The sequence below is a fragment of the Oryx dammah genome, unplaced genomic scaffold (assembly GCF_014754425.2).
Source record: "Oryx dammah isolate SB20612 unplaced genomic scaffold, SCBI_Odam_1.1 HiC_scaffold_1, whole genome shotgun sequence".
Taxonomy (NCBI): domain Eukaryota; kingdom Metazoa; phylum Chordata; class Mammalia; order Artiodactyla; family Bovidae; genus Oryx; species Oryx dammah.
Window position 1 is genome coordinate 100,805,225 of NW_024070185.1, and position 16,834 is coordinate 100,822,058.

Here is a 16,834-nt window from a genome sequence, read left to right on the forward strand (position 1 = left end):
ATGGAGTTCAGTGGCTTCTTGAGGTTTTAGGAGGAGTCTATTTGACTTGAGAGATGATTTTCTCCACATGTCATTGAAGACAAAGAGTGTGGTCCTCTCTCTGTCTCTGGAGAGCTGCTGGATGCCTATGAGGATGACCTGATGTTCTGTTTTTATATTGTGTTTTTAAAAATAAAAACTGTGAAAGCCACAGGAGTAATGCCATGCCGCCCCTCAGTTCTTCATCTGTATTCCAGCCCTTGTCCTTCGATTATCTTCATGTTTCCCCTCTCCTTCCCTTTCTTGCTTCCCCCTTTTCTCCCCTTCTCTTCTTTCCTCTTTAGTTTTTTTAAAAAATTTATTGAAGTATATGTAGTTGAGTTACAATGTTGTGTTGAATTGTCCTGTATAGCAAGGTGATTCAGTTTTGTATATATATATTCCTTTTCACTAGGGTTTATCACAGGGTGTTGAATATAGTTCCCCGTGCTATACAACAGAACCTTGCTGTTTATCCACCCTATATTTAACAGTTTGCCTCTGCTAGCCCTAGACTTCCATTCCTTCCCTCCCCTCCCTGCTCTCCTCCTTGGCAACCACAAGTCTGTTCTCCGTGTGTTTCCTCCTTAATTTATTTTTAATTATAGAAGTGCTACAGGTCATGGATATATTTGTATTGTTACAACAACTCCAGTAATGGGAGATTAAGATTCCTCTTGACTTCCCTCTCTCCAATTCCCAATCTATTCCCTAGAGGTGATAACTGGTTTTAATTTGACATCCTTTCAGAACACACACACACACACAGACACCACACCAAACACAGAGAGATATATATTATGCGTATTTTTCTGCGATTTTTTTTCCACTGAAACACTTGTCTCAGGACCTCCTGGCAGTCCAGTGGTTAAGACTTCATGCTTCCAATGCAGAGGGCATGGGTTCGACCCCCTGGTTGGAGAATTAAAATCCCATATGCCTCTTGGCATGGCCAAAAAATAATAATAATGATCTTGTCTCAATAATGTTCCTATTCCAGGATGCATAGCACTCTCCCCTTCTTTATATCGGCCCATACTATCCCGCAGCACAATTATAATTGGTTCATTTAATGATTTTCATTGATGGGTTTTTTGAGTATTTTCAATTTTTTACAATGTTATGGAGCCACTTGAGTTTTTGTCTATGATAGTTGCCTGGAAGTATAATTGCTAGGTTGAAATATAAGGACATTTATATTTAATAGATATTGTCAGAAATTACCCTCCATTTATACTTCCTCCAACAGGGCCTGAGGGTATCTGTTTTCCTTTGTCTTTACCGACATTTGACATTATCATCTCTTAGATTTCTTGCCAGGCAGGTTGAGGGAAGATGATATTTTATTGTGAATTTTCATGTCTCAGATCTCCACTATCCCGAGCTTCTTTCTGTATGTTTATTGGCCATTTTGTCATCTCTGAATCTCCAGTTAGCTGTCCTTTGCTTGTTTTTCTATTGCATTGTCTCATAAGTTTGTTTATGATACATTTAATTGTAACAGACATTTAAAAAGTCTCATGGAGTCAAATTTATCTCTTTTCCCTGTGACCTCTACATTCTTGTGTCTTGCTTAAGAAGGCCTTCTCCTAACTAAGAAGCATGTTAAGAGACTCTTCAGTATGCTCTGGTCCAGGGCTTCTCAACCTTTAAAGTGCATGCAGCTCCCTGGGGATCTTGTTAAACTGTAGACTCGAATTCAGTAGGCCTGGGCCAGGGCTTGAGATGCTGGATTTTTAAAAATCTGGTTTTGCTGGGTCTTAGTTGCAGCACACAGGATCCCAGCTGTGGTGTGTAGAATCTTTAGTTGATTTGCAGCACGTGGGCTCTACTTCCCCAACCAAGGATCAAACCCGGGGTGCACTGCACTGGAAGCAGTCTTAACTGCTGGACCACCAGGGAAGTCCTGAGATGCTGAATTTTTAACTCCCATGCTTCGTGAGATGCTTCTCATGCTTCCATACTTCTCACGCTGCTGGCTCTTGGACCTCACTCTGAGTAGCAAATCTCTGTGCCAAGGTCAGAGAAAGTCTCTTCAGCGTTTCTTGAAGGAGGTCAGGATCCTCTGGAAGGACTGTGGGCAGTAGCATTGACTTTGAAAGATCTCTCTGCCCACAGCTGATCTCCTTCCGTTTGCTTTTCCCCCAGCTCATTCACCCCATGTCCCTGCGTTGTTACTGCCTTCCCAGAACATAGCCCAGCTGTCTGCACAGCTGGAGAGCTTTGGCCAGTCCCTTAGTGTGGACTCCTGACTGAGGCCCACCCAGGGTCCTTAACTCTCAAATCTAGCCTTACTCTCATGCAGATGCAACACCTTTTCCGACTAACGGTGAGAGCTTGGCTACCTGGTAAGGTAGTGAGCTCCCCATCACCAGGGGAGTGTAAGATTAGGATGGAAAACCACCACTGGAGATACTGAGGCCGTGAGGGGGCTTAACTAGGTGGTTTCTGAGCTCCCTTTCAACCCCGAGACTATATGAAACGTTGAATCGCTTCACATGAACAAAAGCGCATACCTGTCAATGTTACTCCATGTTTCACCTGGCAAGGAAACGAGGTGAAGTTGTTTCTCTCACTGTTTCCTCAGGTCAGCTAAAGCTGTCCATTGATGCCCAGGACCGGGTTCTGCTGCTCCACGGTGAGTATGGCTGTGTTCATCGGGGCTCACTGGGGAAGGGGTGGGCCACTTGACCTTCCGTGTGGAGCAGGAATGAGTGGAAGTGTTATAGTGGCCAAGGCTTCTTTCTCCTCTTTGTATAGCGTCCTGCCATGTGGCCATAGGAAAAAAATGGATATTCACTTGGGACTCCTAGAGACCATCCCCTGGTCCTGGCCCGGTGTGGAGTCCATGGCAGGCTGGAGCAGTCTTTGGCAACTCAGCATCCTCCTTGGCTCCACTGGAGTGGGGCCACAGAAGCGCTTCCCTCGCCTCCCCCTCTCCTGCTTTCCTCTTCTCTCTCTGCAGCTTTCTCATCTGTTCCTTCGTTCCCTGATGGCAGTGTGGCGTCACAGCTAGCGTCACAGTGTAGGAACACAGGTAGTGCTCCGTCTTTGGAACCGGACTGTGTTTAGTTGTGTCCGACTCTTTGCAACACTATGGACTATAGCCTGTCAGGCTCCTCTGTCCATGGGGATTCTCCAGGCAAGAATACTGGAGTAGATTGCCATGCCCTGCTCCAGAGGATCTTTCCAACCTGGGGATCAAACCCAGGTCTCCCGTGTTGTGGGTGGATTCTTTACCATCTGAGCCTCCAGGGAAGCCCAAGAATCCTGGAGCGGGTAGCCCATCCCTTCTCCAGGGGATCTTCATGACTGAAAAATTGAACAGGTATCCCCTGCATTGGAGGCAGATTCTTTACCAGCTGAGCTACCAGGGAAGCTTTTGGAACCAGACTGTGCTTAATTGCTCAGTTGTGTCTGACTCTTTGTGACCCCACAGACTGTAGTCGGCCAGGCTCCTCTGTCCATGGGGATTCTCCAGGCAAGAATACTGGAGTGGGTTGCCATGCCCTGCTCCAGGGAATCTTCCCGACCCAGGGATCAAACTGCTTTTGGAACCAGACCGCTTGTGTCCGAATCTTGGCTCTGATTGTTTTCCAGTGACCTTAAGCAAGCTCAGCTTCTCATCTGCTGGATGGTGATATTAGTACCTATCTTATGATAATAGTACCTATCTTATGGGCTGTGACAAGGATTAAAGGAGTCAATTTTAGTAAAACACTTAGGACAGTACCCAGCATGTGGTTAACCCTATATGAGTGTTTGTTAAGTAATACAGAAAACCATAAATTCCCTGAATAGTGATTGAACACGTCCCTGTGCCAGGGGCTGTGGACACCGAGGAGAAGAGCCCACCTCTGGGTGGTGCTGGTAGGGTAGCTGGCAGAACTGGGCAGAGGGAGTAATGCCCACACTCCGTCCTGAAGGAGGAAGGGGCCTGAGCCAGGCAGAGGGGAGCAGGCGGGCCAGGCACTCCACAAAGGGGGAGCCCCAGGTGCCAAGGCTGGGGGTCAGAGAGGCCACGATGCACTAAAGACTGTCTAACATGCCTGTGGCACAGAGGGGTGCAGGGGTGAGCTGGGACCAGGTTGTGACGGTCTGATGTGCCACCCAGAGGCTTCTGTACTTTACCCACCAGTTATCCGTTTGTTCATCCTTCCATCCAGCACACAAGTAGTTACTGAGCTCCCGTCATGGCCCTACCCTTCTCTTTGGCCCAGCAGATCCTGCCTGTTTCTCCCATCTTCCTGGCTCTTGCTGTTCCAGGTACCCTCCACTCCCGTTCCATCCAGTTTTGTGCCCCCCTCACCCCTTGAATATATCGGGCTTGCTCGTGCCTCTGCCTTTGCACCCGCAGTTCCTTGTTTCTGAGCCTGCCTTCTCTTTGAACGCCTTTTGAAAAGTAAGTCTCTCTTCCTCTGATGTTGTAAGAAATGTGCCTGTCTTAACCTCATTAAGACTCAGAAAGGAAGGCTCATTTTGCCTCGCTTTTACGTCCCAGGAACCACCCCTGACCCACCTGTAGGGCTGTTGCTTCTGCTCTGTGTCCTCATCCCAATTATACTGTATACCTGGTGTGTCTGGGCACAGCAGGCTTCTACAGCAGACGGGAGTGTAGTGAGAGTGAGACCAGATCTGCTTCCCCTCCGCGGGGGGCCAGGGAAACCCAGGGCTTCAGTAGCAACCACACCCACAGGAAGGGTGCACGCAGGAACAGAAACTAGGATGCCAGGCAGGATGGACCAGCAGGCGCCTGGGGTCCTCTGGTCCTGGCCTTGGGGGCGCCAAGGTGCAGTTCCCAAGGACCAGCGGAGGGGGGCGCTTGGCCTGCCAGAGCCTGCTCCAGCTGAGCAGTCTTTGCCGAGTGCGTCTTGGCCTCCCCCAGGCCATTTGTCCCGCACAGTTTGCTTTTGCTTCACCCTAGTCTCAGGCCCTTCATCGCTTCCAGCCCATCCCCCTCTCTCCTTTGGCTTCCCAGGCCTCACGCCTCAGACTACAGGGGCTCTGTCTGAGCCAAGGCCTAGGGCTCAGTCAAAACCAAACAGAAAAGAAAAGAGAAAAAAAAAAAAAAACAAAAAAGAAAAGAGAAGAGGCTCAGCTTCTGTCAGGTCTACCGTCTGATTTCAGGCCTCAGACAAACGAGCCACACTCGCATTCACCGCACCTATCCCTCGCCTTTATTGTGCCTTGCGGCCCCTCACCCCGCACCTATCCCTTGCCTTTATCTCTCCTTGTTTTCTTTAGCAAATCTTTTTGAGCAGTTACTTTGCCAGTAACTCTAGTTACTGTACAGTAACTCTAGTAACTCTTGGTTACTCTACTAAGCACCTTAGCAGATCGTGAGCACATGATCTCATCTGATCTGGCCACTAGTATGTGAGGAGAAGGGTGACAGAATGAGATGTTTGGGTAGTATCACCGAATCAATGGACATGAGTTTGAGCAAACCCCGGGAGACGGTGAGGGACAGGGAAGCCTGGCGTGCTACAGTCCACGGGGTTGCAAAGAGTTGGACACAACTAGCGACTGCACAGCAACAAGCATGTGAAGTGGATATTAGTATCACTAGCCCATTGTTATCCCTGACCCATTAAAAAAAGGGCAAATTCAGTCTCCTGGGTGAAGCAGCTTACTCACATGGCTAGTAAGTGACAGGCTAAGTTTTCCAGCTTGGCGCCTCCATCCCAGGAGGCAGTCTTGTGGGATAGCATTGGACTGGGAGTCTAGAGGTGGAGATCTAAACCCAGCTTTGTCATTCCTGTTGCTCTGTGACTGGACAATTTTCTTGCCGCCTCATAGCCTCATGTTTGCCATTAAATGAGGGCTTGGACTCAATAAACTTTACATTCTCTTCTGGGAAGTCAGGGAATTGAATCCTATAATGTCTCAGCGAATGTGCTGCCCGAGTGTTGGAGATGGTGGGAGTGGGCTGGACCAGAGAGGGGTTAATATCCAATGGTCGTTATGCAAAGTAAGAGCCTGGTAATGATTTTTCCCACCCACCTACCCCATTTTTATTCTCTGTTTAGTCATAGAAGGCAAAGGCCTGATGAGCAAGGAACCTGGCGTCTGTGATTCCTACGTGAAGGTATATGATGAGCAGGATGTTGGGGTGGGCATGAACGGGGTGGGGGTTGGTGAGGGACCACACTGAGTTCCAAGGTCCCAGCATATCTGTGTGACTGGGGCCATTCAGCATGGCAGCTATAGTTCCATCATTTGGTCAGTAGGCATTTATTAGGCCTAGCAAGGGGCCCTGAGCTAAGAGAGACCAGCTTCCTGCAAGGACTGGAACCTTATGGGTGAGCTTGTGCCTCACTATGTGGGTGAGCACCTTAGCGTGTGGATAGCGGAAATCCAGAGGTGATCCGAAACCTTCTCATGAAAAGCAATGTCTTCACCCTTCTCCTCCCCCAAACCAGAAGCAGGATGGCAGTTTGGGTGGTGGGGTGGAGACAGGATCTCTGAGGGCTGGAAGGTCCTTCTGAATGGAGACCTTACAGTGAAAACAGAGATACCACAGGGGCGGGGGCGGGTGGAGGCTACTTCCAGCTGGAGCCAAAGGCCAGGCACCTCCCAAAGCACGACGGTCAAGTGTCAGGCACACCACTCTGCCTTCTTCCTGGTAAGAGGCCAAGGTCAGGAGCAGGGTGGGAACCTGAAGCAGGTGGCGAACAACATGAGGACCGGAGCGTGGATGGGGGAGGTCTTGGCGGATGCTGACCTGGAGCCTCCTGGGAAGGGGGCACCCGGCAGCTGCTGGGGACTAAGATGACAAGAGGCTATGTGCTTTGAGGGGAAACCTCTCTGCTTGGAGGAAGAGCAGAGGTGGTCAGGTTGTACCCCATCTCTGCCTGGGCCCGGGGCTGCCTCCTTGGTAACCATCCCAAGAGGCCCTGTCCTAGCCTCCGACTACAGTGCCTCCGGCCCAGGGCGCCTCTTTCTTTCCCAGCATCTGGAGAACTCCACTCTGTCCTCTACAGAGGCTGGTTTGAAGGGTGCTGGAGAAGACTAACTTGGAGATACACAGAGTCTGCCATCGGGCTTAGGTGATTATGTGGCTCTGACATCATCTAACCCTTACTTTTCTCCAATTCAAGATTTCTTTGATCCCTGAGGATAATCGACTATGCTGCCAGAAGACACAGACCGTTCTGGACTGCAGAGATCCCATCTTCCATGAGCACTTCTTCTTGTAAGAGTCTGGTGTGGCTGGGTCCTCGAGAGGAGAGGCAAGGAGTGTTTAGCTGAAACAACTCTGTCTGCCAACTCTAGAACCAGATCTAAGCAGAAAAACAGTGACTTCTAAAGGATGTCTTTGTTTTCTCATTCACTTTTATCCTCGCATCCCTGGCACCTGGCCCGGCAGCGAGGTCCACAGTGATAAGGTATCATGTGGCTGCTTCTCAGAACTAAAACGCCCAGCCCGAGGCTGGTAGCCCCTGAAAAAAGAAGGCAATTTCCTACTGTGCCTCGGACCAAACTTTCTCCTTTAGCAGGAGGAATTTTCCAAGCTGAGGGCTGTTTTGCTTCCCCACCCATCCCTCCGCAACTTGCTAACCTCTCTGAACCTTGGCTTCCTTATTTGTAAAATGGGGCTAATAATAGTACGGAGCTCAGAGAGAGCGGAGGTGTAAATGAGACAGTGTAACACAGTGTCCGGTGGTGTAATTATTATTATTTCTTTCCCTCCTCCCTGAACTCTGGGGCCAATGGAAAGGCAATGGACATTTTGTATTTTCTTATTAGTGAAGATTAATCATATTTTGTTATTTTCCTTAGACACCAGGTAATTTTGCTTATGGTAGAAAAATAGAAAAGGTCGGTACACAGAAAGAAGAAAGTACTTCTAGGCCTGCTACTCACTGAAATGTTTTGTGGCATTTCTTTTCAGGTCTTTGAATTTGTGTGGGCGTGTGTTTACAAAGATGGAATTGTTCTATCATATCATGTTGTAACCTCCTTTTCATCCTTAACAATGTAATGTAAACTCTTTCATGAATATAAATATTCACATCCCACTCTGTTTGGGCTCTAGTTTGTTGAACCGGCTCCTTATGGTTGGATGTTCAGGTTATTTCCAAGAGTTGCCGTTATGAGGGACTGTGTGGGTCTGGAGCAGAGCTTGTCTCTGCTAACACTCTGTGTGGTTTGCTTTGCAGTCCTGTCCAAGAGGAAGACGAACAGAAGCGCCTCCTGGTCACCGTGTGGAACAGGGCAGGTGACTCCAGGTGAGGGGAGCTGCTGAGCTGAGGGGAGATCTGCTCTGGGCTTGTGGGTGGCAGCCAGACAGCTAGCATATAGTGGGGGCTCAAGTAGCCCTTGGATGAATGAATGGTAGTGGTTAAATCTGAGAGGCCGCCACCCCCATGAGTTCCTGTCACTCCAGGTGATGCCACCTGGATCATGTTAGCAAGTTGCATTTACTGAGACCTTGGGGTCAACAGGACACTGTCTTGGCCACTGAAATGCCAGCCAGCCTACGTGTGGCTTCTGCTCCCAAGCCACCTACTTTCAGGAGGGGATAACAGGCTCTGCGTGGAGGCAAACAATAGTCACAGCACGCACAGGCTCAGCCCCACGGGAGTAGAAGGTCCATGAAACACAGGACCATTTCTCTCTTAGTCACCACTGTACCCAGGGCCTAGCATGTAGATATCTGGTGATTATTGAGTGAATGAATACAGGAATGCAGTGAGTACCTGGATAGTAAGTATGGGACAAAGGAGAGTTCATTATGGGCTGAGGCGACCAAGGAAGGCTTCATGCAAAAAGTGGGATCTTCAACTTGGGGCAGAGCGCAAGAATGAGACAAGGAAAGTAGTAGATTGGAAAGGGCATGGCAGGCAGGGGCACAGCACGAGCTCAGCCAGGGAGGCAGGAGCATGCTCAGTGGGCTCAGGCTGTCACGAGGAGGCCAGGAGCTGCAGAGCTGTGTGTAGGAGAATCCACACAGGTCAGTCTTTCAGGCAGCCCAGGACCCAGGAGGTGGATGTGGTCATGAGTCATGGCGGCCAGTACAGAGCAGAGCAGGACTGCTGGGTGGTGAAGGTGAGAATTGGCTGCTGAGGGAAGGGAAGAGGGTGAGAGCACTTGACTGTGTGACCCACTGTGAGCAGCTGGGGCTCGTTCAGCTGGTGCATTGCAAGAAATCTGGGAGACTCTGTGGCCAGTAACATCCATCCAACAGTCGTAGAACTGAAAATGGTGACTGAAAAGGGGCCCAGGTGAATGAAAATCAACTCAACTCACCAGGTTAGGCCCAGAGAATATTTGGGGGCTCAATGCTTTTTGGTACCCTAAATTTGATAGCCAGTATAACTTTTCAAGTTGAGCCTTCCTCAGCCAGCATTGACGTTTTTGAACTGTGGTGCTGGAGAAGAAGATTCTTGAGAGTACCTTGGAGAACAAGATGCAACCTAAGTCAGTCCTAAAGGAAATCAGCCCTGAATATTAATTGGAAGGACTGATGCTAAAGCTGAAGCTTCAATACTTTGGCCACCTGATTCGAAGAGCCAACTCATTGGAAAAGACCCTGATGCTGGGAAAGATTGAGGGCAGGAGGAGAAGGGGACGACAGAGGATGAGATGGTTGGATGGCATCCCGAACTCAATGGACATGAGTTTGAGAAAATTCTGGGAGATAGTGAAGGACAGGGAAGCCTGGTGTGCTGCAGTCCATGGGGTCGCAAAGAACTGGACATGACTGAGTGCTGAACAACAACCTGCATAGTGAAAGATTTGTCTTTCCGCAGAGTATCCACTTGTTATCGTGGACTGGTGCTCATGGCACTGTAATCTCATTCACTGAGCTGCCAGTTCTTGGCCACCCATGTGGCAACTCTGTTGCAGGTGCTGGGGACACATGGGGTCAGTCGGAGACTATCCTGCTTGGGAGAGGACCGCTGGGACAGGACTTCCCTGGTGGCTCAGACGGTAAAGCGTCTGTCTACAATGCGGGAGACCTGGGTTCAGTCCCTGGGTTGGGAAGATCCCTTGGAGAAGGAAATGGCAACCCACTCCAGTACTATTGGCTGGAAAATCCCATGGACAGAGGAGCCTGGTAGGCTACAGTCCATGGAGTCGCAAAGAGTTGGACACGACTGAGCGACTTCACTTTCACTTTAGCCACAAGCCAGGGGTTAACAGTTCCTTATCTCATTTAGTTCTTAAGACAACTGTAAGGAAAGTACATGTTTGTTTTTAAGTTTTCAGAAAAGGAAACTGAAGCTAAGAAAGGGAATAACTTGCCTAAGGTCACATGGCAGTGAACAGTAGAGGCAAGATGGAAACCCAGGTATTTAGACCCTGGAGTCTTCAGTCGCAGCGGGTAGAGTGCAGAGGGCAGGGCCAGCACGGAGCGGGATTTGCAAACTTGGTGTTGTCGGAGGGTCGATTACAAAGTAGGGATTGGCTGGAGATAAGAGGAAGAGGATGGCGTAGACTAAACGGATGAGTCTATAGGTTTTCTTTGGAGTGTGAGTTTCTCCAAAGGGTCAGTAGTTCTCAATCCTGGCAATGCATCAGAATCATTGGGGGTGCTTGTGGGGAACCTCGTTTCCCAGGTAACACATCAGACTGATTAAGTCCAGATTTTCAAGGGCAGGGCTGAGGAATCTGCATTTACACAAGTTGTCAGGGTGAACCTCATGCAGCCAGTTTGGTGTTTGAGAATCCGATGACGGGGCGATACTGAAGGGTGCTGAGCAGAGGAGTGACAGGGGTGTATTTAGCTCTATCGCTCTGCTAAGTCTTGCGAAGATTGGGGAGGAGCTGGGAGATTCTTGTGGTGATCTGTGAGAGAGATGATTTAGGGATAGAGAGGCGGGAAACAGACTCAAATGCATTTAGCAGCCTAAACCAATAGTGCTTACTGGTGATTTGGCTGTGAGTGCAGTGGGAGAAGCCAAGGATGACTCGTGGGTGGCCAGCGATGTCTCTAGCGAAGTCAATATGCCCTGGAGGGGAAGGGAGAGCAGCTTTGGATAGGGCGGGTTGGAGGTGCCTGGAGGGCAACCAGCTGAGAGCTGTGTAGGAGATAGGCCTTTGCTGACCTGGAGCGCAGGGGAGAGAGAGGTCTGTGGAGATGTGGGAGCCGTGGCTGCCAAGGTGAGGGGGGGAATTTCGAGCAGCTGAGAGCACCCAGGAAGACAGTCGGTACGCAGGACCATCAGAATCCTGTCTTAAAGGGCTGGACACAGGAAGGGAAGGCCCTGAAGGAGACAGAGGAGCCGTGTGATGACTCGTTTCAGTCATGTCCAACTCTTTGTGACCCCATGGACCATAGTCCACCAGGTTCCTCTGTCCTTGGGATTCTCCAGGCAAGAATACCGGAGTGGGTTGCCGTGCCCTCCTCCAGGGGATCTTTCCGACCCAGAGATCGAACTCGCGTCTCTTGTGTCTCCTGCATCGGCAGCTGAGTTCTTTACCACTAGTGCCTGGTGGGCTGCTGTCTGTAGGGTCGCACAGAGTCGGACACGACTGAAGTGACTTAACATGCGTGAATGCATTGGAGAAGGAAATGGCAACCCACTCCAGTGTTCTTGCCTGGAGAATCCCAGGGACAGAGGAGCCTGGTGGGCTGCCGTCTGTGGGGTCGCACAGAGTCGAACACGACTGAAGCGACTTAGCAGCCGCAGCAGTGCCATCTGGGAAGCAGACAGAAGAGGAGTGGCAGACAGACAGAAGGATGCCTGGTGAGCCCAGCGGGCAGAGGCGAGGAGATGCCTGGTGAGCCCAGCGGGCAGAGGCGAGGAGTGGAGCGGGTGCCGGAGGCAGACACCAAACTGTGGGAGTCGCCGTTTCCCCTGCTCTGGCTGCTCCCCTGCGAGAGCGGAGCGAGCCGGGCGGCGCCAGCTGGAGAAGTGGCCGCAATGCACTTGTCAGTTTTTGGAAAAGAGAGTGAGGCCGGGGAAAGTGAGTCAGCACCCGGGGAGGCAGCGTGACAGAGGCAGTGTCTGCACTTGTTGCCTATTTTGGGAAAGTGAGATTCCTTATTAAACAAAACACAGTCAAGCTTGTGGTCACAGTCCCAACCCAAAGCTCAGAGAGGGACAGAGCAGGCGCAGACAGGCCTGCTTTCTGAACAGATGGCCCTGCCCGAGGTGCCAGCACCACAGTGTCTGGCTTGGTGGGTGGGAGGCATGGTTATCGATCCATCTCTGAATGAGAAGGCCTCTGAACTGCGGGAGACAGGCAGAGCCATTGCCGGAAACCCCTGCCCTGCTGAACACTCTCAAATCAAAACTGTGTCTCTGAGGGACAGACATTCAACTTAACAGCGTGAAGGACAATTGCAGAAGGAAGGGAGTAAACATTTATGAACCCTTCTCTGTGCCAAGCACTTTACATACATTATCTCATTTAATGCTCACAACAACCCTGAGAGGTAGGAGTTACTATTGTCTGTCTCTTCAGAGATGAGGAAACCGAGGTTTACTAAGGCCAAGGAACTTGCCCAAGGTGATATCACTGGTCATGTTTATCAAGCACTGCGTGTCCACCAAGTGTGTAGACCTTAAGCATATTTAATCATTATCTATTGTGTGGACACAGTATCCTCACAGTACCATACAAGGTAGACATTATTAATGTTTCTCTTTTACAGGCACAGAGAGGTTAAGTAACTTGCCCAAGGTAACACAGCCAGCATGTGATGAAAACAAGACACAAATCCAGGTAGCCTGGCATCAAATCACATGATATAGTACACTTGACTGGCTCACACAAGTGATAAAAAGCGCCAAAGCCAAACCTTTTCTGTATCGGTGTGCTTATGCCTCAGGCCACCTCTCATAGCATTTTTAATACAGTTTTATGTCAGTCATCCAGCTGAATATGTGGCAGTTACATTTTGAGACTGATAAGAGATGAAAGGAGGGGGCATCTGTTTCATGAATTCTCGCGATCCTTCCAGAGACTGTGGTAAACACGTAGTGGAGAAACAAGGCGGTCCAGTGCTGGGAGCGGCAGGCTGATTTCAGCTCCTGAGCGCGGTGGGAGCTGAGGAGAATCAGGCCTCAGGGCAGTAGATTCTGGCATAGCTCCTCCTTGCTGTGAGACTGTGGACAGGTCACTTCCCGGCTCTGGGCCCCAGTTTCCTCACCTGTAAAATGCAGTGATCTCAAAGGTTTCTTTCGACTTGGTGTTCTGTGAGTTTTTAAGAAATTATAGACATTTTCAAACATATGCAAAGTTAGAAAATATATAATAAGCCCTCACATACTTGGAGCCAGCTTCATCAGTGATCACCATGTGGCCAATTTTACTTCATTTACGCCCTCACCCACTGTCTCTTCTTCCAGTGGATTGTTTTAAAGCAAGTCATCTCATCTGAGCTATAGATCTCTCTGAAAGACGACTTAAAAAACAGAACAGCCACAATGCCATTATCACATTTAAAAATTAACAGTAACTCCTTAATATCACTGACATGGCACTGAAGTACTTAAAAGTTTTGTTCAGTGATGTGGAAAAAGCCAAGCTGACGCTTCTAGTGTCAATCATGGTGTTTTTAGAACTTGTGGTAAGAGAACAGTCTTAGGACTATACTGTTAGGCACCAAGTTAAAAAAACAACAACCTAAAACACACACAACATATGTTTGAAGAACATAAGCTTTTATGCTGATAGTAATTACAGATGGAGAGGCTGTGTGCTGCGCACTGTCTTTGTACCCTCTGCTCTTTCAGCTACTTTATAAACCATGCCAGTGCCAAGGACAGCACCGTAAAGTTAGAAAGCTTGTGACCAGAGATGGGGACTGAGACCAGGGAAAGAGAAGATGAATGGGAAGATGTGTGTGCAGTTTTTAAGTCATCAAATTCAAAATAAATTGAGATTAAATGGGATAAGCCTGTAACAGAAATAGTTCAAGTCCCCTGAGAAAGAAAAGTAAAGTGCATTCCCTTAAAATAATGCATTTTCTTTTTGTTAGCGGGTCTCCTACTGTGTGCCCAAAAATAAACTGAGCTGAGTATAGCCATCTCTCCATATCCAGTGGGGATTAGTTCCAGCACCCCTGTGGATACCAAACTCCATGGATGCTCAAGTCCCTTCTATAAAGTGGTGTAGTACAGTTGGTCCTCCATATCCATGGGTTCCTCATCCCATGGAGGACTGGCTGTACTATTGCCCATGAATGTTCCATGAAGCCTTACCTCTGAGCCTTTGTACCAGCTGTTCCCTTTGCCTGAAATGCTCTTCCTTTCCCCCTCTCTGGCTTAACTCCTTAGGCCTTCTTTGAACATCTCAGTTCTAAACCACTTCTTGCCGCTCTGAGCATTCAGCATTTATTGCCTGTACTGCTCATCTGTCACTCTCACCCTGTCTAGTGACATCCCTTGTATTGCTGCCTTGAACTGCTGTTTAAATTCCTGAGTGTTTGTCTTGTTTCCTTAATGCTGGGGCTCCTTGCCCAGTGCCTGCCAACATGGGAATGATGGATTCATCCATTTGTCAAAACTTCACCAAGTTCAGGGTTCAGCTTTCAAAAGTACCCAAGTCTTGGCCCCTGAGACTCTGTGCCTAGCAATATTTCAGGCGATCACCAGTTCCCAAGTTTATTGCCTGACCAGTAGATTGCCATGTATTCAGGTTGTGCATAAAAGAAGTCTTTCTTCTTCCAAAGGTTTTTAGAAACAGGCTTCAGGAGTAGCTAATTGAAGAACACTTAGAGGTTCCTGTTTATGGACATTGATTGTGACAATTTGCTGGGCTTGAAGTATCATGAAATCATTGGAGGCCCCTTCGCAGGAAACAAAGCTCATGGGAGGCTATCAACCATTTAGCATTCTCTGAGCACCAGGGGATGAAAACTCCACTTCCTGAAGAGCAGGAAGAGGCAGCCTTTATTACAGTTAAAGCAGCGTGCCTGGGAGATTTAGACAGTTACGGCGGTACCCAGCGTGAAAGGAAAGTGTACAGCAAGGCAGTGTGGGCACCTGGATACCAGCTGGGTTGCTCTTGAATGTGTTGACAAACAAAATGAAATCCATGATGAGGACTTTGGCAAAGTCTTGACAAGGCTTTTCTGGAGCGGCAGCTCAGGTCAGTGGCTGCCACTCATGCTGGTCACTGCAGCTGCCCCTCCATTCCTGCCGACTTGGCCACGTGCCAGGAGGGAGGAGGGTTTGTTTTTGGTGGTGGGTTGGTGGCGGGGGGCGGCGGGGGGGAGGGTGGATGTGGACGGGTGGCTTTAATGGAGTGACTGCAGTGTCCTCTATGGGGAGACGATTAATCTGGCCTGGTGAGCTGGGAGGGGGCTGGCAAGGGGGAGGGAGCACGCGCAGCCCAGGCTGCAGGAAAGAGGGGCAGGAAGAGAGCTCAGGGAGTGAGGAGTAGCAGAATGAGAGCAGCTGCTGAGACAGGGCCCGGTGCAGAGTGTGCCTCTGCAGGGAGGGGCGCCGGGCCTGAGGATCAGGGCCGTCTGCCCCTCACTCCTTGGCTATGTGCGAGAAACCATTTTATTTACTTTAGGGTGGTAGGCTGCTGCCACCCTTTCTGGAGGATCTAAACAACGTGTGTTTGTAAAGATGTTGTAGACCTCTGGTGCTCACTGGGGCAGGCATGGGTAGGTGCCCTGTAGGATCCCCTGGACGGCTTTCTCCAGACCCCTGTGTCCAGAACCCACCTTGAACCTTCTGGGTCTGGAGCCTGGGAGCAGGCTCTGGGGCACAAGACTCAGACAGGCTCTTCAGGGGGTTCCGTGGACTGGCGCAGGCCCCCAGTAGCCCAGTCTTCAGGGAGGCTCATCTCCAGGGAGTTAGTTCGTTCCAGGCAGTTCATTCCATCCTCGGCTTTGAAATTGCACCTTCCCCAGAACATGCTGACTCCTTCATCCATGTGGATCCCTCAGATACTGAAGTTAACCGTCCAGGTTCCGCTCCAGTCTTTTTATTTTTTTTTTTAATATTTGTTTATTTATTTGGCTGTGTCAAGTTGTAATGGCAGCTTGTGGGATCTTCATTGCATCTTGTGGGATCTTTCGTTGCAGAGCACAGATTCTCTAATCTGCGCCGCATGGGCTTCGGAGTGTGCAGGCTTTAGTAGTTGCAGTATGTGGGCTCTCTAGTTGCAGTGAGCTGGCTTAGTTGCTCTGTGGCAGCGGGATCTTAGTTCCGCCTCTCTTGCACTGCAAGGCAGATCCTTAACTGCTGGACCATCAGAGAAGTCCCTTCTGCTCCAGTCTTAATACCTGTGTTGTTTCTCAATTTAAGAGCTGTTAATATTAAACCAGTCTCTGAAGGGAACTGACTTGGAGTCCCCAAGATGACTTGGGAACTGACTTGTGCTAAGAGAGAAGAAAGAGGTGGGGAAAAAAGGCGACTCTAGTGTTAGGCTAGAGAAAGATGTGGTAGGATAGAACACTTCCAAATACATTTATACTGTTGGTTTTTTTTTTCTGATTCTGAAAGAAGTGCTTGTTCCCTATGAAAATTTAAAAATGCTAAAAAACTCAAAGGAGAAAACAAAACTCTTATCCCACCTACCAGTTACAACTATTGTTAATATTTTGGTGGGCATCTTTCTCATTAATGTACAGATTTGTGAACTTGCTTTTTTCTCATAATAGCAGGATTATATTTGCATTTCAGTAATGTTCATCTGTACTGCCATTCTTGGGTTTCCTTGGTGGTTCAGTTGGTGATGGATTTGTCTGCAACGCGGGAGACCTGGGTTTGATCCCTGGGTTGGGAAGATTCCCTGGAGGAGGGCACGGCAACCCATTCCAGTATTTTTGCCTGGAGAATCCCTAAGGACAGAGGAGCCTGGCGGGATGCAGTCCATGGGGTCAGAAAGAGTCAGCCATGACCGA

General features: G+C 49.2%; 1 protein-coding gene across 4 annotated transcripts in view; it reads left to right on the forward strand.

The window, feature by feature from the left end:
• The window catches only part of RGS3 (regulator of G protein signaling 3), a 135,648-nt gene that overhangs the window by 15,178 nt on the left and 103,636 nt on the right, over positions 1-16,834 (forward strand). For all 4 annotated transcript variants that reach the window (XR_005721004.1, XM_040239729.1, XM_040239736.1 and 1 more), the window contains exons 2-5: positions 2,606-2,656; positions 6,048-6,106; positions 7,119-7,213; positions 8,181-8,249. Coding sequence is in view for 3 of the 4 variants with exons in the window: in XM_040239729.1 (XP_040095663.1) it covers positions 2,606-2,656; positions 6,048-6,106; positions 7,119-7,213; positions 8,181-8,249 (274 nt within the window). In the remaining variant the exon portion in view is untranslated. The remainder of the gene's footprint in view (positions 1-2,605; positions 2,657-6,047; positions 6,107-7,118; positions 7,214-8,180; positions 8,250-16,834) is intronic.